Source organism: Pyrus communis, chromosome 15, assembly GCF_041283825.1.
Source record: "Pyrus communis isolate YQ-2024b chromosome 15, ASM4128382v1, whole genome shotgun sequence".
NCBI lineage: Eukaryota > Viridiplantae > Streptophyta > Magnoliopsida > Rosales > Rosaceae > Pyrus > Pyrus communis.
Window position 1 is genome coordinate 29,741,205 of NC_142579.1, and position 21,643 is coordinate 29,762,847.

The window sequence follows — 21,643 nt, forward strand, 5'->3', positions numbered from 1 at the left end:
TCTTTCACCAAAAACTCAAATTTTCACAACTCAAAAGAGGGTTAATATCCTAGGGTACTTAGGGGTTCCAAAAAGCACTTTAAAACCATTTTAACAAGCCTAACATGAACCCAAAAAATCACCCTTTGGATTTGGCCGAAAATCCCAAAACACTTGGCACCAACTTTTAGTTCCATTATTCATGCTTTAATGAACTACATCTACAACATTTGAGATGCTAAATTTTCAAACAAAATTTATATTCAAAGCAAGAACAAAGCTTGTAACATTTACAACATTTAAATCACATATTATGAAAAATCACAAAACCCAAAAGGATCCACCATAAACTAGGCCTAGGCTCTGATACCACTTGAAGGATAAATTTTGTCCTAATTAAGAACATGTAAGAACATTTGAATACATATGCAAACTAATAACACTTTAAAGTAGGCATGCATTCAAAAACAATTCATAAAACCCATGACTTTCAAAGCCTAGTATATGGTGAACCATAAGACTCTTTAACAATATTAAAGAGAATAAGAATTTTAGAGATTCTTTACCCTTGAAGCTCATCCTTGATTGCACAAGGGATTCACCCAAGTGGAGGGCCTTCAAGTCACCTCCTTGCTCCTTGGATCTTCCTTGTGATTTTCTCCCTTTTAGTGCTCCTTTTCTTCTTTGAGGATTTGAGGATTTGTTCTCCAAAACACCAAAAGTTTGGTGTCTCTAAGTCTCCACACCAAAGATGTTGTGTGAAGATGAAAATGGATGACTTAGGGAAGAAAGATTGCTAGATGTTCCTCACCTAAGGTGGCCGGCCTCTATGTAGAAAATGAGAGAAAATGTTTCACCCAAATTCTATTAGAAAACCCCTTAATGTGAAAACCAAGCTATAATGTTGATTTTACACTTCATTTCATGTGAGTGGCAAACTTGTAATTAATACAAGTTTGCTACCCCTCACCCTTATGGCCATATGTTGTTATTGGGCTTAATTGCCCATTTTGTTTTAGTTGTCATACAACTTAAACATAATGGGCCTTGTGGACCAAAACGTTTTTGTGCCCCGAAGCCCAAAACTAAGTTAAACGCCCAATACGAACGTTTCGTATAATTAATTAACTATTTAATTAATCTTGACCATTCTTCAATTAAACCATTTAATTGCTTATCCATTTCATATAATTTCTTCACTTATATCCTTACTCGGTGTACGATCCATTAGGTTCCAATTAGCGAGGTAGTGGGCGATGTTACTCTTAACGATCGATTGTGAATTGAAACCACATTTCAATTCTCCCTTAAAATTAGTGTTTGCTAATCTTTAGGGCTTCCACAAACCATGGGTGACGCCTAGCAGCATGTCATGGTTACCCAAGCTAAGTAGAAGTGGTTGGAGAACCTATCCAGTTACAACTACAATGCAATACGGTCCTTCTCTAATACAATACTCTTAATCACATTGTTTAAGTGATAGTTTGTTTCATGTCTACTATCCAATGTGATACTTCTCTATATGATTCAATTGAATAAGATTTGGAACAAGCTTCCTTAGTCATATTCATATGCTTTGGCCAAAGACTCTCGAATCATATCTTAGAGTATTCTCCTTCCACCATGGAAGGTTAGAGATCCCTTGTTGTGCATTCATATGCCTACATGACTAGATAGCTTGACCCCAACAATGCCGTGGACACTCCAATGGAATGCCGTTGACATAATCAAAGATCAAGGACCTAACCATTAGACATCAATGATGCCTCAGGTCAAAGGACTACTTTGCATATTGCAACTATTGAGTTCTCACATGACATGTATGTTCGAACTCTCGTTTGATCGTTGTTCAGTGTACTCGATTACTCTTTCGAGCACCTATGTGTTTGCCTTAGTGTCCAACACCAAATGACTTGAGACTAGTTCATACTCATGCTTGAGTCGACATAACACATACTAACCTTAGCGAATTGTCAATGCCCAATTGGCAATCCTATGGCTAGGAACGTTTTAGGAATGAACATAAGAGAAAGGTCTCGTTAATTTAACTAACTTAAATCACTTGTCTCTTAGATCAAATACATTCCTTGGATTCCCTTATTGCTTAAACACAAGATACTATAAATAGTGATTAACAATAAGTTTTTGCCCTCTATTAAACATATAAAAGTTTAACACAATAAGTATTCCAAAAAGCTATTACATCAAATGAGTGGCTTTGTGGGCATACTTCCAACAACAATTTGGTATCAGAGCCTAACCCTGGTCGTGGTGTGCCGACGAGGACGTCAGGCCCCTAAGAGGGGTGGATTGTGACATCCCACATCGCCCAGGGGAATGATCCTTATAGGTATATTCCCATCTTTACCTAGCACGAGGCCTTTTGGGAGCTCACTGGCTTCGGGTTCCGTAGGAACTCCGAAGTTAAGCGAGAAGGGGGCTAGAGCAATCCCATGATGGGTGACCCACTGGGAAGTTGCTCGTGAGTTCCCAAAAACAAAACCGTGAGGGAATGGTAAGCCCAAAGCGGACAATATCGTGCTAGGTGGTGGAGCGGGCCCGGGAAGTGATCCGTCCCGGGCCGGGATGTGACAATTTCGAATGGTAAGCCCAAAGCGGACAATATCGTGCTACGGTGGTGGAGCGGGCCCGGGAAGTGTTCCGCCCCGAGCCGGGATGTGACAATTTGGTATCAGAGCCTATCCCTGGCCGGAGATGTGCCGACGAGGACGTCGGGCCCCAAAGGGGGGTGGATTGTGACATCCCACATCGCCCAGGGGAGTGATCCTTAAATGTATATTCTCATCCCTACCTAGCACGAGGCCTTTTGGGAGCTCACTGGCTTCGGGTTCCGTAGGAACTCCGAAGTTAAGCGAGAAAGAGGCTAGAGCACTCCCAGGATGGGTGACCCACTGGGAAGTTGCTCGTGAGTTCCCAAAAACAAAACCGTGAGGGAATGGTAAGCCCAAAGCGGACAATATCGTGCTACGGTGGTGGAGCGGGCCCGGGAAGTGTTCCGCCCCGGGCCGGGATGTGACATTACCAGTGTTCACAACTAAATCGATTACACAGACCTGACTACACGTATACCACAAATTACATCACTTTTTGCCAACATTCAACTTCTTTTTCTTATTATATTTTCTGTGTTTAAATAACATGAACGTACTAAAAACATGTTAATTACAAACTATCCATTAAAAGTTTGCACTGGCTGTTTTCTTCTTTTATGTCCAGTAGTTTTAAGACCCGCAACAACGTGCGGGCACTATTGTTAGTGTGTTACTATGTATCGCTTAAGTGAAACTTAATAATTAGAGTAAATTGTAGCAATGGTCCCTCAACTAAAAATTCATTACCATTGGTCCCTCAACTTATCAAAATGTGTAGCTATAGTCATTTTCATCAATTTCGTCAAAATTTTGACAAAATAAGTTATGTTGAAATAACCATTTATATAATTAGGGTCCCTCAACTCATCAAAATGTGTAATTATGGTCATTTTCGTCAACTATGTCAAAGTCAAAACGAGTTATGCTGGAAGGACCATTGCTACAATTGGGTTAGAGTTAAGGGACCATTTCTCCAGTTGAATTAAAGTTGAGGGACCAATGGTAATGAATTTTTAGTTGATGGATCATAGCTACACGTTTTGATGAGTTGAGGGACCAATGGTAATGAATTTTTAGTTGATGGATCATAGCTACATGTTTTGATGAGTTGAGGGACCAATGGTAATGAATTTTTAGTTGAGGAACCATTGCTCCAATTGAGTTAAAGTTAAGGGACTATAGCTACAATTTACTCTAATAATTTTACAGGTGGTTTCTATTTACAAGTCACCCACTCGAATGATGAAGGTTGCTTCAACAGTAAAATGGCTAAATCAGAATTTTCTTAAAAAATGGAAGCCTTTGCCCCCAAATATAGAGGACTTATCACGTATATCAAAGCGCTAATCGCAGCTAGAGATCACAATTGAGACACGTAATTAGTGCTTACTAGTATTGGCAAATAACCAGGCCAACATATAAAAGCATCTCCAAATGAGTTAAAAGATAAATGTCAAATGTTAATTTGATAGCTGACGTGACAATGTCAGATTTTCTCTATTTTCAACTGATATATTTTTTTTGTTATAAATAATATTTGTAGGACCCATTTAAAAAAGAAATCAATTAAAATAAATTTCAAAGATCTATAATTGGTTCATTAATGAGACCTATACAATAAAATACTGAAAAATTATTTGACATCACCTTTTCTCATATGTCAGATTTAACATATGAAAACTCATATGTCAATTCACGGTTGGAGCTTGCTCTTAACTTCAAATTTGAGTACATGGTATTCCACTTAGGATTTGACACCTCATTTAGAGATGATCTAAGATGTTTTACACTATTGAGGAAACAAAAAATAGCATTTTAGTGGGCTCCCATTATATAAATATACATGATAGTTTATGGCTTGAGCCTCCACGTCTACATATTTTTTTACGGGCCCAACACCATTAATAAAGGCGTACATGTTACTACGTACCTCGTGGTTGAAACTAAGTAATTTTATGGGTGGTTTCTATTTACAACTCACCTGCTCGAAACGATGAAGGTGGCTTCAACAAAAGGGCTAAATCATCACGGTTTGTGCTGAAAAATGTGTTTTGCAAAACAAATAGGGAAGTGTTATTGGCATTCCAAAAATCTCATTCTACATTCCTCACAAGTGTATTTTTCTTTCCAAATATAGTAAATTTGAAATGTAGAATGAGATTTTTAGAGTGTCAATAACAGTTCCCAACAAATATGTATTATTACATCAGTGGAGCCCATGATACTAGAAACAAAAAGAATAACGAAAAGGCACACATGTGGTTCCATGTGTTGATATATGTTAGAAATTCAATGAAAATAATTTTCTTTTATCGATAAAAATGAGTTTTTATCTAAGGACATTTTAGTTTCGGTTCTTGGTTGATAACTTTCTTAGACTAAACCCATATTAATTTGAGTTTTTTTATTCAAGTCCCCTAGTTTTCCACTGTGGCAATTCATTTTACAAAATACTTGAATGCATATTAAATAGGCTTGGAATTAGCATCTAAATCCATAACCCATAAATCTATTCCATATATATCCATATGTCACGCAGCCAAACATATAAAATGAAGCTTGATTTTCAAATTTGAACTTTTAACCTAATTAATCTACCATGTTGGGTACAAACCTCTGAATTCATATCCAATTTTCTTTATATTTCTATTTTAAATGGCTATGATAAAAAAAAATTTCAAAATTTTTTATTAAATAAATAGATAAAAACAATGTAACAATATGAATAATAAATGGCAAAAGTGTCACAGCCCGTCCCAAAATATTTTTATCGATGGCGTGGAATGACGATTTTGCCCTTAGACGTTAGTTGGTGTCATGGGTAATTTGTTTTTGGTTGGTGACTCAGCTGGACATCATACACTCACACACACTCATACCCTTTCCCGTAGACTCTCTCTCTCTCCTTTCTCTCGGATTTTCTTCCATTTCCGTACAATTGTACGGACAACTTCAAAGCCAACTCTCCACTCACGGATCAAGATCGTTGTTGGTGTTTTTGGACTCCTTTCAAGCTCAGGAGTCGATCCATACCTTTGGTTGGACGTGAAAACCTCGGAAACCCATGGAACCAAGAACCCCGATTTGGAGTACTGTTCATGCAAACGTGATCGCGAAGTTTTTAGAAGTTTTTAAGCTTCTAGGGAGCTTTAGATCGTCTCATGAAGATCAGAAACAAAGTGTTTTGGACGTCGAGAAGTTGAGTTTGGTGAGTTCTAAGTTTGGCCGGATTATCGAAGGTTTTTCAGGCAACTTTCCGTTGGATTTAAGTTCCAAAAGTGGTAAGGTTTTGTTCTACTCGTTGTCAGCTTCATTTTAGTACAAATTTCATGGAATTTGGTTAAGAATTGAAGAAGATATGAAGTTTTGTAGTTTTTTCAAAAACCGGCGAAAATTCGAGTTGCAGACGGCGACGCTGACGGCGGCGGACGACGGCGACCGATGAGGCTCGCCAGAGAACGAGACGAATATTCCGTCAAAGTTGACGAAATATTCTAATGGCGTCAGGTAACTGCCGTTAACTTCTGTTAAGGTTTTAACGGAATATTCCTAACGACATTAACAGTTACCATTAGGCATGCCAGGCACGTGGCTGCGTAGGGGCGCGTCTGGCCGTGCCTTGGCCGGCGTGTGGTGGCGAGTGGGTGGTCGGAAAATTTTTCTAAAATTATGGGGATGTTCGTGGTGTTGAGTAGATCACGTTGATATATTCAAACACCTCATTTGAGCAATGTATGAGAATTTATTAGTTAGTTTTGTTTATGTGCTTTAAATTAACTTTTATATAATTGTTTCACTTATAGGTGAGACCTATTCTCAGGACGAGCGCAGTCAATCGAGGCTTGGGGGCTACAACCCTTCCACATACCAGTGAGTGGGCTTTTGGTTTTCAGTATATATCTATATACTTGGTATTTTTCCCAGAAAATGAATTTGAATGAAATTATGTTTAGAAATGCCATGCATATTGATTTATACGTACATCATCTTTGAATTTGTATGTTATGTGCATATTGTGATTTGACGCGGTGGACGCTCAGGTAAGTTCCAGGTGAGTTGTAGATTGTTTTTGTTAATTGATATTATGTGAAATGTGTTGAGAGCTCATAAACCTGCACCCCAGTGTTAGTGTTCCCGCCTAGAGTTAGGGCACAGTCCTTCACGTGATGTTCACCTCCCACACCATACACTCATCTTGGATTCAAGTTAGGTGCACAGTTCTGTCGTACAGACCACTATAAGTGGTTCCGACTCGTAGATGACCCCCGATTATTCGCACAGTCTTCACGTGATCGTAGCACTTGAGCATATTTATTTACACTCAGTCCTGTCGTACAGACCACTTTAGGTGGTTTCGACTCGTGTGCATTTATATTTGTTGAGATGTGGATTTGAGCCGTACAGGTCACATTAGGTGACTCCGGCTGACATATCATTTGCATGATTTATATCACCTGGCTTACATATATTTTTATGCTAAGATATCTGACATGGCATATTGGTGATTTTGCTATTCTGAGCATGGTTGTGATATATATATATCCTATTTTCTGGGAAATTATACAGGTTTTACAGCGAGGGGTTAGAACTTTTGAGAAATTAAATGATTTTGAAAAGCTTTGTTTTTGCCTACTCACACTTTCTATTTTGCGCCCCTCCAGGTTCTAGGTAGGAGTTATCGTTGGTGGCATACGAGGATTCCAGTGGTGGTTCTGACAGATTTCACAAATGTAGGATCACTTTTGGGTGTTGAATAATTAGTATTTGTCCTGCTGGACTGCACGTAGGCTACTTATGCTCTGGTTGTGTATTTCACACTTAATCTCGCACTGAGCTGGACTGCTAGTAGTTGGTTTTTATTTATTCGCATTTTTATTATCATTTTGCTTCCGCACTGTGCACATGGTTACGTCACTCTCACGTGACAGCCAACACGTCCTGATTTAGGTCGAGGTGTGTCCAAAAGAATGTATCCATAGCCTTAAAAAAAATGTAGATAAGCTATATAGTAATGTACCCAAAAATGCACATGGGTACATTATTTTGATTGAAATTTTATTCGACCAAAATCTTATAGTAAAATCTTATTAAATTTGAATATTTTTATTGAAAGAAAAATATTAATTTTTAGTATTAATTTCTCCCTGTAATCCTATAAAGATTAATAATTCAGACTTACAATTATCAAATTTTTGAGTTTTTTTACAAAATAAAATGTTATATTTTATATTTTTAAATAAGGGTACATTTGAAATTGAAAAAAGGTATATTTATAGATTTTATATTAAAAAATGAGTTCATTTTACATAAAATAAAAAATAAAAAATTGAAAGTTGGAAAAAAGAAAAAAAAAATGCGAGGGAGTAAAATATGTAGTGTGGAGTTTTTAATGTGTATAATATTGATGTGTTTGAAAGGACAACATGAATTCAAAACATCGAAAGAATAAATACACCATTGTTGTCACTTCCTAAATGATCGATTTTTCCAAACTTTTGAGCTAAAATGGAAAGGCGACGATATTATTCTTTTGAGGTTTTTTATTACAATAAAAAGGAAAATAATAAATATGTGGCAACTCAACACTTGTTCCCATCAACTTGTTGAATTTTACTAATGATTAGGTAAATAATTTAAAATTTTATGTCACTATCTCATTTCAATTCAACCTAAAAGGCTCCACATTTTCCCAAGTGTGTCTAATCCATGAAGCTCTGATACCATTCTATCACGGCACAAACCTAAGGTTAGTGAAAAAAATTCTAACTTGTGTCTGATGCGTGAGCAAAAGTAAAAACATTTTGACATATAGAATAGGGAATTACCATTTTATGTCATAATTATCTTCGACTTTGATGATGTTCTACTACCAAGTTACTGGTTTGTTAACCTTTTGTCTTGTTGCAGGGTCAAAAACGATTTGACATATAGACTAAGGAATTAAAATTGCAATCCCAACTCCCAAACATATCCATATTCGAATCTCAAACAACACCATCAACAAATTTCAACTAAGCATAAATGGATTGAGACCAGAACAAATCTCTAAAAACTTAATACTCATTTCGGAATACTAAAATAGCTGCTAGTCTGCTGCTGATCCTCCATTATATACATGATATCTCTAAAAGACTCCAACACTTAATACTAGGTACGTACATCGGTATTCGATCGATCATTACCTAACCTTCCCTGTCCCTATCACTACTTGCTTCAGGGTAGTCAAGATCGATTTCATCCAGGTTTTGATCAGCATCTTGTCCGTCATGCATTTGTGCATCCTCTTCAGCCTCATTGATCTCCTTGTCTTCAGCCTCAAGATCAAGTTCATTCGGGTTTTGATCGGCATCTTGTCTGTCATTCATTTGTGCATCCTCTTCAGCCCCATCGATCTTCATCTCCTTATCTTCAGCCACATCGCTGTCCTCCTCTTTAGCCTCATCAAACTCCTCTTCAACCCCATAGTTGTCCTCATCTTTAGCCTGATCAAAGTAGCATCATCACTCTCCTCACCATTCTCCTCATCCTCACTCTCCTCATCACTAGGGCAATCAATTTCTTCGCCATCTGGGTCTTGATGGCCATCCACAATTTCATAATACCTTATTTTCGCATATGCTCAACTTCTGGGTAAAACTCCTTCTCCTCGTCCATATCCTCCACCGCCTCATTTGCATCCTCCAGCTCCTCATCAGCCCCCTATCCAGTCGCCGACTCTGGAGCCTCCCTTAAGAAATTATACTCATCTTCAACATCGGCTATGGCCAGCCCTCCGCCATTAACCTCCTCCTCAGCCTGGTTCACCTCGCCGTCGCCAAATCGTTACCTCCTTAAACCTTTTTGACCTGGCCTTCTTGAACCTAGGCTCCTTGAACATTGCTAACATTGCCGCCAACATCGACATTTTGTGTTTCAGTTGGTGGCTCCTCTTCAACGTGACCTCCTTTAGTTGGTGGCTCCATATTATTATATTCTTTCTCTCCTAACTTCCTTCTTAAACCTAGTGTGTTTTTAAATTTTTTATAATTACACACATATCGTGCGTGAGCTCCGTCTAATAATCAATTAAATGAGCACACATCCACGTGTCACAGTGTGTGAGCTCCGTCTACTAGGTCATTTCGTATAATTTTCCTTATGTAGTTATATTGGTTAAAATGTTAGAGAATGATGAGTTTTAAAGTTCATTTTGTAAAGAATGTCCTAGAAGAACTCTTTTTCATCCAAATATCATTCTAAAAAACCTAACTAATTTGAACACCTTTTAGCAATATCATTGTGATTAATCATCAATTTGATAGACTAGTATACACAAAGCGTGTGAAATTTTTACTTTTGTTTTTTAAATTGAAGAAGAAAGGAAGAGAGTGACAAAAACAACGTGGGAGTGGGGAAGAAGGGAGATATGTTTATTTATTTATATTTTTAAAGTAAAAATTGATAAAATCACCTGTAGGTGAGGCTTAAACAAAAAACAGTAAAATTTTATTTTATGAAATTGCATTGTTGTCCTTAACTTTTTTGTTGTGAAAGAAGACAAAAATAAATTTTCACCTTCTTTTAGTTGACATTTGACAAAGAAGGTTTCATTAGCATGTAGTTCAGATAACAAATCAACGACTATGAAAGTAATATCATATGAATCGTTAATTTTTTTTTATTCGTATAAAAATTAAAGTCTCTAAATCAAATGAATGAAATTTTTTTAAACTTTAAAAAGAAAAAGAACAAAAAAATTTAAACATAATATTTATACGGTAAAATAATAACACATTTTCGTGTACCATATCCGTTAAATATTTTACAAACGTAACAAAAAAACCGAACCCAAAAAATGAGCAAGTCCTTGAAATTGGAAAGTGAAAATAGAAGTGGAATCGACCCGGACCAAGCAACATCGTCCGTCCTCTGGTACCATCTGGTTCACACACGCAGCAGTATAGATAGTAATACAAAAACTCTTCCTTTCTCGAAAAGCCATGGCCTTTCTTCTTCTCTGCCTTTGACTCTTACCATTTCTCAGTTTTTTATCTTTCAAAAAGCTCAGTACTTTTCTCTGTTTTTTTCAAGTATTTTAATTAAATGGCTGATGTTTTGAGATTGCCATTCCATTCACTTCGTTTCTCTTCGTCTCTGCTCACTTCCTTCGCCTCCTCTTTCAATTCTCTGCAACCGGGCCTCCCAGCCAATCAAAACCCATACAGGAGGGTTTATCCCCTCTCGTATTCGTCTGTCGCTCCATTTGCTTTCAGAACCAGAAAGCAGTTGGTTAGTTTCAAGGTAATTCTATCCACAATTGGCAAGTTTTATTTTTTATTTTTTTGTCATCTGCTTAATATTTGATTGAATTTACGATTACCCATTTGTTGAAGTGTTGTAATTTGGCAGTATATGATAGCTTTTGGTAATTTTGTTTGTGAATTGGGTTTCGATTGGCAAGTTGTCTGCAAATTAGAGGCATTTTTGGGAACCCCATTTGTTGAAGTTGTCATATTCCATTGCATTTCGCTGCTTTAGCTAATTTCGATAATATGGCTTTTGGTATCAGTTGCACAAAGGGAAAATATTGAAAGGGAAGGCGAAAATGGATTGGAAATTGATGTTTTGTTAGTTTTCCCCAAGTTTTGGGCTACGCTGATTGCTGATGTTGTGAAAGAATGTTTGTCCAATGGGTTCTTGTGCACTACATGCAGGTGCAGGCTACTGTTGCTGAAAAAGACAAAGACCAGCCAAAATGGTGGGAAAGAAGTGTTCCGAATATGGTCGACATTCACTCTACTCCAGAGTTTTTGAGTGCTTTAGCCCAAGCTGGTGATAGATTAGTAATTGTAGAATTCTATGGGACTTGGTGTGCTTCTTGCCGTGCATTGTTTCCTAAGGTAATCTCATAATTCGGTTCCTTCTCGTTACTTTATGCTTGAAAAACTTTCGTATAGCTCGTGAATAATAATTCGTAAGTTGTTTGACTTAAACAAGGCAGTGAAGAAGGTAATGTCCATGCGCATATATGTGAATACATACGGGTATTATAGGACTGGTGTTATTGAAACCTTCCTGGTTTATTCTTGCTAACTTGAACTGTAAGACTTCAAGTTCACTAGAATGGTTTGATTCCAGATGTCAAATGTGCCCAAGGAAGCAGTGGCATGTCTTGTTGGATAAACCGGGACTAATTTCGGTCAGATGAGTGTTTTCTTTGGTTCTTTTACTTTTATATGGTTGTATTGTATGCTGCCTAAGTTTAAAATAAAAGAAATAACCAAGTTCAAAATGCTGTATATATGTTTCTGCAATTGGGATCCAGACAGAAATTGATTTGGACATGCATCCTTAATGGTGTTCCTCTTTAGTTCGAGAACTGTCTTATATGCAACGCCAGCGTAACATATAAACTCTTAAACCATCAATATTTTTTCTACACTAATTGTATGCCGCTATGGTATATACTGTATTAAGCGTTTCTAGATGCTGAGCATGCCTTGGTTAGCTGCTTCATTGTTTTTGGAACATTGCCTTCTGTTGTCGAGAGGTGTCATTTCATGAGAAACATTCTGACTGATCAGTATATGGTAACTGTTTTTTGAAGAGAGGGGATAGCTCTACCCAAGATTTCAGCTTAAATGTTTAATGGAACTTAAGAATCCTTCAATTTTGAAGTTCATTTTGAAAGAATGTCCTGGAAACTAACACCCTTCAATAGAAACTTAAATGACGTTAAATGTATTACACTGTTTCAAATTTGTTTTTATATGGTTGAGGTGCTATGTTCCTGACATTATTGTTTAATACATGTGTCAGCTCTGCAGAACAGCTGAAGACCACCCTGAGATTTTATTCCTGAAAGTGAACTTCGACGAGAACAAACCAATGTGCAAAAGTATGAATGTGAAGGTGCTTCCCTATTTCCACTTCTATCGTGGATCTGAGGGACAGCTTGAATCTTTTTCATGTTCACTTGCTAAGGTAGTTATTGAACTTTATTTTTATCAGTTAGATATCGGGAAGATGGGTAAAACAGTACGTTGAATCCCATGTTTATTAGTCTCTCCTTCAAAGACCGTTTATACCGGCTGAAGCACCTAGTTCTCAATTTTCAGAATCATCATTAGCTTAGCACTCCAACTCCGATTAGTATAGCTGAATAAATTAGCATTATGTTGATTATAGTAAACTCGATTGTCATACTGTTGAGAACAATCATCTTCTGTTATCTTCTTGTAAATGTCTTAACTCTATTTGTCATGCGGGTAGTGTGGATGGCCAAGTTTTAGTATTCCTTTAATGCCTTTAGGAAGTTTCACATCCATTTTCATCGTAAACTACCTGATTGTGTTCATAACCTTATGCAGTTACAGAAGTTAAAGGATGCTATTGCATTACACAACACAGATCGTTGCAGCATTGGCCCTCCGAAGGGAGTTGGAGATCTTATACCGGAACCATCCTCAGCTCCGAAGACAAGCCCTTAGAATCTGCCTCATCATAGAACTTCTTCGACTCAAGCAATTGTAGTAAAGAAAACCGGTCCATAGTATCAAACCCATCGATAGTCAGCTTAAGCTTTCTACCTGTATTCTGTATATTTATGTAAGAGAACCCAAAAGCACAAGTTGCTATTCTGCCACATTCTTTTCCATTCTTGTTCTGGATTTCATGTATGTAATTGAAATTTCTGTGGTTAAAGAAACTCCAGGCTCATAATATGATATGAATGATTCTTTCTTTTATAAATAGGTTTCGTTTTCAAGCGATATTGGGGGATGGGGCGCCTCGAAGTCTTGAACAGAGGACCTCGAGTGCAAGGCTCTAAACTGCTTGATTAATTCAATGATATGCTACTAGAACTTGCATAGTCTAATATTAGACTTAGGGTGGCGGTGAATTCGTTGGCCATAGTAGTGTGTTTTTTCTCTTGCACTCGAGTTTGAAGTCTCTTTCCATTGTAAATGATAGTATACAACATCCGGGGGTAAAAAAGTCCGACTGTCAAAATAAAGGGAAGAAAAAGGGTAAACGACTTGTCGTTTTACAATTATGTTTTGGTCCCGGTCACGTGCTTCCCTCTCTTCCAACCGCAACTGTGTTTTCCTTCTTCTTCCACGCTTACCCTTTCCAGCCGACTCAAATACTCCGTTTGGCTGCCGAGAAAGCTCGGGAAAAGAAAAGAAAATTCCAATAAAGCCCAAACCCTAGATTACATATCCTCTCGCAGCGACACTGCGAAAACACCCAATTCGAACCGATCAATAAAATCAGGTGAAAATGACGAGCTATCTATGGAGGAAATACGCAGACTACGTTTACACCAAGTGGGAAAGGATGATTCTTTGGAACATGGTGGAGCCCTACAGCAGACCCAAATCGCTCACCCCATTGGTCACCATCTATGTCGCCGCTTTCTACACCGGGGTCATTGGTTCTGCTATCACTGAGCAGCTTTACAAGGTACTCATTTCGCTGGGTCTTCATTTTTTTTTTCTTTTTTTGCTTGTATTTATTGTTATTATTATTAATTTTCTGGGTTAATTTAGTTGATCAAAACCCAAATTTTTTATATGGGTTTTTAGTTTTGATGCCCAAAGTTAAGGAATAGAAAGTTAGAAAATTTCCATTTTCTTGTTCAGCTTCAAATGTTAAAATTTTGAAACCTATTGATTGATCTCTCTGCTAATAATTTGCTGATAAATCTATGATTTAGTTATCATGGACCGAAGGTCGGTTTTTTCTTGAAGCTTTTATTGGACTGAAATCAATTTGCTGATAAATATGTAAACTTGTTGAGTTTGTTTGAACTATGTGTCGTTTAGGAGATGTAATTTGATAGAATGCCTTATGGCATTGTGTCTTCTGCTTGAAGGTATATATATCATTGTTTGAGTTTATACTATATGTACAGTTGAGAGGAGTGTCAGAGATTTGGCATCAGGTTTGGAGATGGAAGGAGTAGCATTTGATGCTTAATTGACTTCACACTTTTGATTGGTTCAGTAGGTCTAGTTTACTTCAGCATTGATAGTTTATTGTTGTTGGCATCGGGCTTTTAATCACAGAGCTGATACGCTTTGGTTTCTAAATTTTAATTACGGGTAGCGGAGGAACAGGGTTTGGAAAAGATGCCTATTTTCCAGTTCTGGCCTGAAGAGGAGATTTCTCGTGTTTGTCATCGAGTCACCTTTGGGTTTTCTTTCTGTTCGATCCCAAGATGCCCATTTGATTTACTTTTTGGATCTATTGAGTGATGGGCAAGTAATAGGGTCTCATTTCTACTTTTCTGTAGCTTCCATTTTGTTGGAGAAATTTTTAGAACATATGGGTTACGGTTATGATGAAGGATGAATGATTGCTTCAAGGCGCATATAAATACGCTATCTTTCAGACTCTATTCACCCCCACATCTAGTGTGCAGCGGGGAGTATGCAAATGAGCATGTGGATACAATGAAGCCTAGCGACTTGCTGTTGTTGATCTGCGTCTTGCACTTACAACGCAACACCGATAGAAGACTTACAAGAAACTCAAGGATTCTAGAAACTAATTCTGCAGGTTATTAGTTTCTAGGTTTTTGTATGAAAATAATAATAATGGAGACTTGTGATTTCGAGAGGGAGAAATAGAACTTTTTGGTTATATCCAAATATGCTGGAAACAATCTCTATTTCTAGAGATTGATTTATCTCTTCAAACGAGTCATGCCCATTCAGAAGTATCAGTCACAACTCTTCAATGAAGAGTTGTTTATTTTCTGAATCGTATAATGGCCATTGGAGTAAATCACATACAAGATCAAAGGCCATAATTTAACTACCAAACAGTACCAATTTGGGATACATCTTTCTGCATTAATTCAAATCGCTTGCAGCCAAATAAACCAATTGATGGCTGCAAATCATTCAAACAGTGCTGCAACTTGAATTTCAAATTCAACGGTTACCTACGCAACCATCTCATCGTTCCAGTTTTGTTCCTCCCCAGTTTTAATTCACTGTTTTGGAAATTATTCCTACACAGTTTTGGTGCCATAGTAGTTCTGTCAACAATTCTCAATGTGTCTGCTGATCTCACTTAACTATTCTTGTCTTCGTTGCTTGCTTGTTTATATGTGATGATCTTCAATCCTATCAAGCTCCCTTCATCCGCTTTTAGGAGATCTATGCTGAGTAGCTTTATATCTTTTTGACATTTAGATATCAGTGAATCGGTTTAACTGTATATACATATCTACATGTCGACTTATATATCCGAAAATCAATGGAGATAAATCTTCTCATGTCAAGTTTTGAAGACCTCATAAAAAATACACCTTTTGGTATTGTACAGGAAAAATACTGGGAAGAACATCCTGGGCAGGCAGTGCCTCTTATGAAGCCAAAGTTTTACGGAGGACCGTGGAGGGTGCAGCAAGGAGAAGTCCCAGCCACTCAGTGAGTCATAGACAAGTCGAAGAAATTGTTAAACGAGCTTCTATTATTCTGTGCCATGTTTCTGTTGATGAATGTCAACCGTTTAGGCTTCTTTGTCGATTTGAAAGGTCTCCTGTGTATGGAACAATCGTCACCGTCCATTTCAGCTGAACCATTTTTTGTACATCCGATGTTATAAATAAAACATCTTATATAATTTTGTAACAAAAACATCATGTGATCAATACAAACTTGCTTAAACATCAACCTAACACGTAGCTGATGCGTGATCAGTGATCTAAACTTCTCCCCAAAAATTAGATATCCAAGCTACACGCATTCTGCAGAGTCTCTGCCACAGACCTCCATACCATTCAATTCTTCTCTCCGTCTCCGCCACCGGACAATGACAACGTACGGGACTATCACGACCGAACCTCCGCCATCATCGAACCAACATTTCGTCATACGCGCAAAAGAACAGATCCGGACAGGCCTAGAGAACCGAAGACCATGGCTGGGGATGATACAACTGCAAAATCTCACCCTTCCCTCCACCTTCAACCAATCAATCCACAGAATCAAGACCAACGTCGTCTTCTATCGCATGAACTACGCCATCATCACATTGTTCCTCCTCTTCCTTAGCCTCCTTTGGCACCCCATTTCGTTGATTGTCTTCGTCGTCATGATGGTTGCATGGTTCTTTCTATTTTTCCTGCATGACCAACCCTTGATGATTCTAGGGTACCGGATCAACGAACGAGTGGTGACGATGGCTCTGTTGGTGGTCACAGTCGTCGCACTTTTCCTTACCAATGCGAGATATCATATCATCGCCGGACTCTCCATTGGCCTCGCGGTTGTTCTGGTGCATGGAGCTCTGAGGGAGCCTGAGGATGTCTTCATTGTGGATGATGAAGAAGGGCTTGGATCAGGTGAAGGTGGTGCACATGTTCTCAAACTGCCTCTCAAACATGCTGCCTCTTCTTCTTATTCTTTGGCCAAATAATGAGAATTACATATTGGTGATTGATGATTTATTACCTGGAATCGCAAAAAAGTAAGGCCTTATTTTCACCGTCTTTTCTTTTCCGAAATAGAAATGATTTCCGCACTCTACTTTTCTCCCTCATCACACCTCTCTTTTCTTTTGTTTGGATTGAGAAAATCGAAAGAGAATCAAAGGATATAAACAAAGGAGAAAACAGGAATGCGGGAATCATTTTCTTTATTTTATTTCCAAAATTTCCTTGTTCTCGATGGTGAATTATGGGTTCAATGACACGTGGCTCTAGGACCCAGAGTCTGTAAATTCATATGTAAATGGTGACATGCAATTGGAGCTGAAACTGCGAAGAAGCTCCATGGAGATAAAAGGAAAATTCAGGTTCTTCCTTTATGAGAATTGATGGAAACAGAAGGCTGCAAAAGGCTCAACCAACTCCATCTTTTCTTTCCACATTGTCACAGTGGACAGATGGGTAGATAAGAATGCACCTTTTTTCTCCAAATTTCCAAGATGGGAGAAGAACATATACTCAAAGGTTGATTCCGAACGCAGATATGAGTTAGATCAGTATGCTTTTGGAATCTGTTCCATTATCTTGAACTCTTCAATCACACGTCCAGGCTAAGCTTGATTGTATATAGCTACAAAGAATATGTTAAATTCAACCAAATTGCAAGATCCTTTGTGTCATGATACCAATGCAGGGTCAGTTAGGAGAATTGGATTCTCAGGTTGGAACCCTCTTCATATTTTGGCAAACTTAGCACTTTTTTTATAACTTTTTTTTCTTTTTTCGTTTTCATCTTTTTGTGAAAGAAAGAGAAGAAAATACTACCAAAAAAAAAAAAAAACTACAGTCAAACACAGTTTTAAGTGTTTTCATTTTAAATTTTTGTTTCATGCATTATCCTTCATTTCTCCCTCCACCCTTCTTCACCCGTCTTTTTTCTCATATAGTTCCGCTCTATCTCTTACACAAAAAATAAAAAATAAAAAATAAATATCAAAATGGTTATGAAAAGCTCCACTTTTCAGCCACTATTTTCAGTGCAAAGGTTGGGTCCCTAGGTAGAAAGTGTCATTCTAGACTATGGTTTCCCTTGCAACCAAGGCACAACATTTACAATGTAAAGCAACCAAGACACTTTGTGAAGACATATTAGGTTCCAACTTTGCATCCATCAAGATCTGGCTATGTCTCCTCGTCCCATTTCCATCCAACTGCTCAACCATTGCAGATGAAATCGCCGAAATGTTAAACCTCCGAATGCACCGCTGAATAACGCCTTGTACTGTACCTTTGGGTGATCGAAAAACAACAAAATCGTAACAACTTCGCCTTTGGCATCAATTCAAAACAGATCAAACTAGTAAACTTTGTTGTTCCAATTTTTATTTTTTGACAAACGATAACATCAGTGCGTTAGTTGTTAAGGGGGAAGATCGGTGAGAATCAAACCTGCACCAGAATACATAAACAACATTACTCTTGACCATTGCGATAGACATCATCCGCTCTTTCACTTTTTTTTTTTTTTTTTTGAAAGGTGAAGGTATTGGAAATCCAGCTCAGTAGATATCCACACTCCTATCAAATTTGCAAAGCTGAGTTGACTAATTCAATTTAAATCCGGTGCTATCTATCTACACCATCTAATCCATAAGCTTATGGTAATCTTTGTTCTTTTTCTCTGTTTGGCTGACTGTACTAACAAAAAATGCTTTTTCCTTGCAAAATGTTAGCTTCTGAAAAAAGTCGGCACTTGGCAGCCACTAAATGGCAAACATCCCACAAGCTATGACAGTAACGTAATAGCCAATCTCATGACGCAAAGTACTGAACCGAGAAATTCCATTTCCACAAGGTACAACAAAACCAATTCCGTGGATGGATTGCAATTTGCATGGCGTCATGCAGGATAAAGAAGTTCCCTACAACACGGATGCCCATCCATCACGCACTGTCGTGTGAAAAGGTTAAACGAGCAACAATTTGATAAGAACAGAGAAGTCCAAGGATTCATATACTTTGAGATTGGCAGCTACAAAAACTTACGAAGTGGATTGATTACAATTTGTATGGCGTCATGCAGGAGAAGAACTTCCTTACAACGAGATTCGAATCACACACTTTAATTGAATTAGGATACTGCTACAATGACATTCCGTTCACCGTCAAAGATCATGCTTATTTGTTTATGGACAGCGTAACCCAATACACAGAAATAAGAAACTCAAACATTACAAAATGCCCATCCCGTTCTCCGTCAAGGACAATGCTTATTTATCCTTCATTGATTCACAATTCATCCAATAACAACACTTCGTAACAATCGCGTTACTCATGATCATCAAAGATCAAGACTTTTTACACAATTTGAACCCGAACCGCAGTGAAAAACCCGAAAATCGACCTTGGGCGAGATTGCCTGAAATAGCAACCTCGCCGTGTGCTCTTGCTTAACCAAGACGTCAGCTTTTTCCACCAAAACCGCGCCCACAATTTTCTCATACCCGCCACCACCGCCGACAATGTAAGCCACCAGCGCCGCCTGAGCCGGGCCCATGCTCGGATTATAGGCGGCGGACTCCATGTACGACCCTTTGTACATTTTCCCGTCGGAGTCCAAAATCGCCACACCCGACGGGCACCCGCTGTACGGCGCGTGTGACTTATTCGCGGCCTCTAAAGCCGCGGCTTTTAACTCCGCATTCAGTTTAAAATCTCCGGTTAAATTCTCGGTTTCGCTCAAAAACGACTGGCCGTTTTCGTGCTGCTCTAAGAGCAACGGCACGTCCTGTCCCAGGAGGTCTTCGGGTCCGAATCGGTGGGGGAGTAAACGGAGAAGCGGGTCGAAACCGTTTAGCCCGGAGTTGTCGTCGCCTGATTCCACCGAGGTAATTAGGATCTGGATATCCTGGGCTCCGCGGATTTCTTGGAAGAACTGGCGGCAATGGCCACAAGGGGCGGCGGAGACGGCGATGTATCGGAGCTTTGATTCCGAATGGATTGAGAGGTTGGTGACGAGGAACTGCTCGGCGTGGACCGAGTAGTGGAGGGGGAGACCCGGGAACTCGAGGTTGACGCCGAGGAAGATCCGACCCGATGAACCGTACCCGACGGCTCCGACGTGGAATTTGGAGATGGGCGGGCGGGCGAGGGCCTGGGCGGGCTTGACGAGGGAGGGGAGGAGCTGGAGGACGGTGAGGTTGGACTGCTTGGCCATTGATTCGGCCTCGGAGGCTTCGATTACGAATCTGGGTCGGTCCATTTCGGGGAGAGGGGTGGGCGGGTCGTCCCGGTTGATGGGATAGGTGGGTTGGGATCGGAGAGGGAGAGATCCTAGAAATGTGGTGGGAGAGGGAGTGGGGAGGGAATGGGAGTTGTTTATATAGAGGTTTGAAGTGGATGTTGCTACGTATTTAAGGCAAAAACATTATTAAAAAATAAAAGACAAAAACATTATTAACCACAAAACTTTTATCTTTTATTTTTCAAAAAACGATATTCTAAATTACTTTACTTATGGAATACGACATTCGTACCATAATGTAAGAGATTATCTCGTTGCCTCATCTACGTATACAATGGTCTGAGATGTTGTAGTTTTACCCCATAACTTGACAAGGATCAAAGATTTGAAGTTGTGTGTGAGACTATGATCAACTAACGAGCGAAAAAGATCAAATACGAATTTATGCATATTACATCATCCCTGACTTCATAGCTCATTCAACAGGAATCAAGTTATGCATGAGACAATGATCTATTGATGAGCAGGAAAAATAAAAAATGAATAATCTCATTTATGAGTTTGTCTTCAGTAGTTTAACCTCATTTATGAGTTTGTCTTCAGTAGTTTAACCTACCAATTAGTTCGACTTTTTAAACAATCTTTATTATTTGATTTTTTTTAAATCAATCATTACAGTTTGTTTTCCGAACTACTCAGTAGTCTTAAACTATTGAAGAAAAATTGTTGAGTTACATGAGAAATTTTCAAACTCAAAAGAGCATTTCTCTTTTAAAATGAAATCGTAGGTATAATTTTGGTGCATGCATAGTGCAAAAGTGAAAGCCAAGTAGGTAGCTAACTATTCCCACATGCAATCATGCATCTATGCCTGTGCTTTTCTTCAAAATGTTTTAAAATTGGATGGACACTTACCCACTTGGAACTTTCTGTCTACTAAATTGCTGCAAGCTAGCAAAGCATTTGTTTATCTATTCTGTCACATATTTTGGAAATGTCTAGTCACAAAGTACCATTTTTTTGGCTGTCAATTGTTTTGGAACCCTTCCTTCTAATCAACGTTCCTCCTCCCTTCCTCACCATATTTCGTCTTCTTCCAAGCTGCACTAGAGATTTAAAGTTTTGTGCTCGAGAGCAACTTACATCCAACAAAATATCTTTAAGGAAAAAAAATTACATGAAATAAGTTTATTATTAAAATGGCGTCTTGGTCCAATTATCCAATATCAAGGGTAAGTTGAGTTAAATTTAAACATAATGTTGCATTACTAGACTGAGACGCTATTGTGGTGGTGAATTTGTTTCATGAAATTCTTCATATATGTAGGGGTGTGATATCCACACACCATTTTTTACTTTTCCCACACCTTTTTAGTTTTTAATCAT

At 38.4% G+C, this 21,643-nt stretch overlaps 4 protein-coding genes and 1 long non-coding RNA gene across 5 annotated transcripts in view; 4 read left to right on the top strand and 1 right to left on the bottom strand.

Annotated features, from left to right (window-relative positions):
• Positions 1–3,078, top strand: part of LOC148690836 (uncharacterized) — a 28,153-nt gene extending 25,075 nt beyond the window's left edge. The window contains exon 5 of the long non-coding RNA XR_015956483.1: positions 3,026–3,078. This is a non-coding gene — a long non-coding RNA (uncharacterized LOC148690836). The remainder of the gene's footprint in view (positions 1–3,025) is intronic.
• Positions 3,079–10,432: 7,354 nt separating this feature from the next.
• On the top strand, positions 10,433–13,322 carry LOC137740791 (thioredoxin-like 2, chloroplastic). Its single transcript, XM_068480593.2, is given in 5 exon segments — positions 10,433–10,871; positions 11,285–11,470; positions 12,390–12,554; positions 12,941–13,043; positions 13,046–13,322. Coding segments are annotated over 5 exon segments (684 nt in total). The 5' UTR covers positions 10,433–10,673; the 3' UTR covers positions 13,078–13,322.
• A 354-nt stretch (positions 13,323–13,676) lies between these two features.
• Positions 13,677–16,258, top strand: LOC137708346 (uncharacterized protein At4g29660). The gene is made up of 2 exons (XM_068447406.2): positions 13,677–14,036; positions 15,909–16,258. The coding sequence occupies exons 1-2, from the start codon at positions 13,854–13,856 to the stop codon at positions 16,014–16,016; spliced, it is 291 nt and encodes a 96-aa protein (XP_068303507.2). The 5' UTR covers positions 13,677–13,853; the 3' UTR covers positions 16,017–16,258.
• Positions 16,259–16,391: 133 nt separating this feature from the next.
• LOC137708336 (PRA1 family protein F2) lies at positions 16,392–17,673 on the top strand. Its single transcript, XM_068447396.2, has one exon. The coding sequence runs from the start codon at positions 16,398–16,400 to the stop codon at positions 17,001–17,003; it is 606 nt and encodes a 201-aa protein (XP_068303497.2). The 5' UTR covers positions 16,392–16,397; the 3' UTR covers positions 17,004–17,673.
• A 1,373-nt stretch (positions 17,674–19,046) lies between these two features.
• Positions 19,047–20,392, bottom strand: CDA1 (cytidine deaminase 1). The gene has a single exon (XM_068482836.2). The coding sequence runs from the start codon at positions 20,273–20,275 to the stop codon at positions 19,355–19,357; it is 921 nt and encodes a 306-aa protein (XP_068338937.2). The 5' UTR covers positions 20,276–20,392; the 3' UTR covers positions 19,047–19,354.
• Positions 20,393–21,643: the final 1,251 nt, after the last annotated feature.

Excerpts from the sequence above, each read along its gene's own strand:
- LOC137708346 (XM_068447406.2), top strand. The coding sequence starts at position 13,854 with ATGACGAGCTATCTATGGAGGAAATACGCAGACTACGTTTACACCAAG. Across the intron at positions 14,037-15,908 it reads TCACTGAGCAGCTTTACAAG|GAAAAATACTGGGAAGAACA; the intron begins GTACTCATTTCG and ends GGTATTGTACAG.
- LOC137708336 (XM_068447396.2), top strand. The coding sequence starts at position 16,398 with ATGACAACGTACGGGACTATCACGACCGAACCTCCGCCATCATCGAAC.
- CDA1 (XM_068482836.2), bottom strand. The coding sequence starts at position 20,275 with ATGGACCGACCCAGATTCGTAATCGAAGCCTCCGAGGCCGAATCAATG.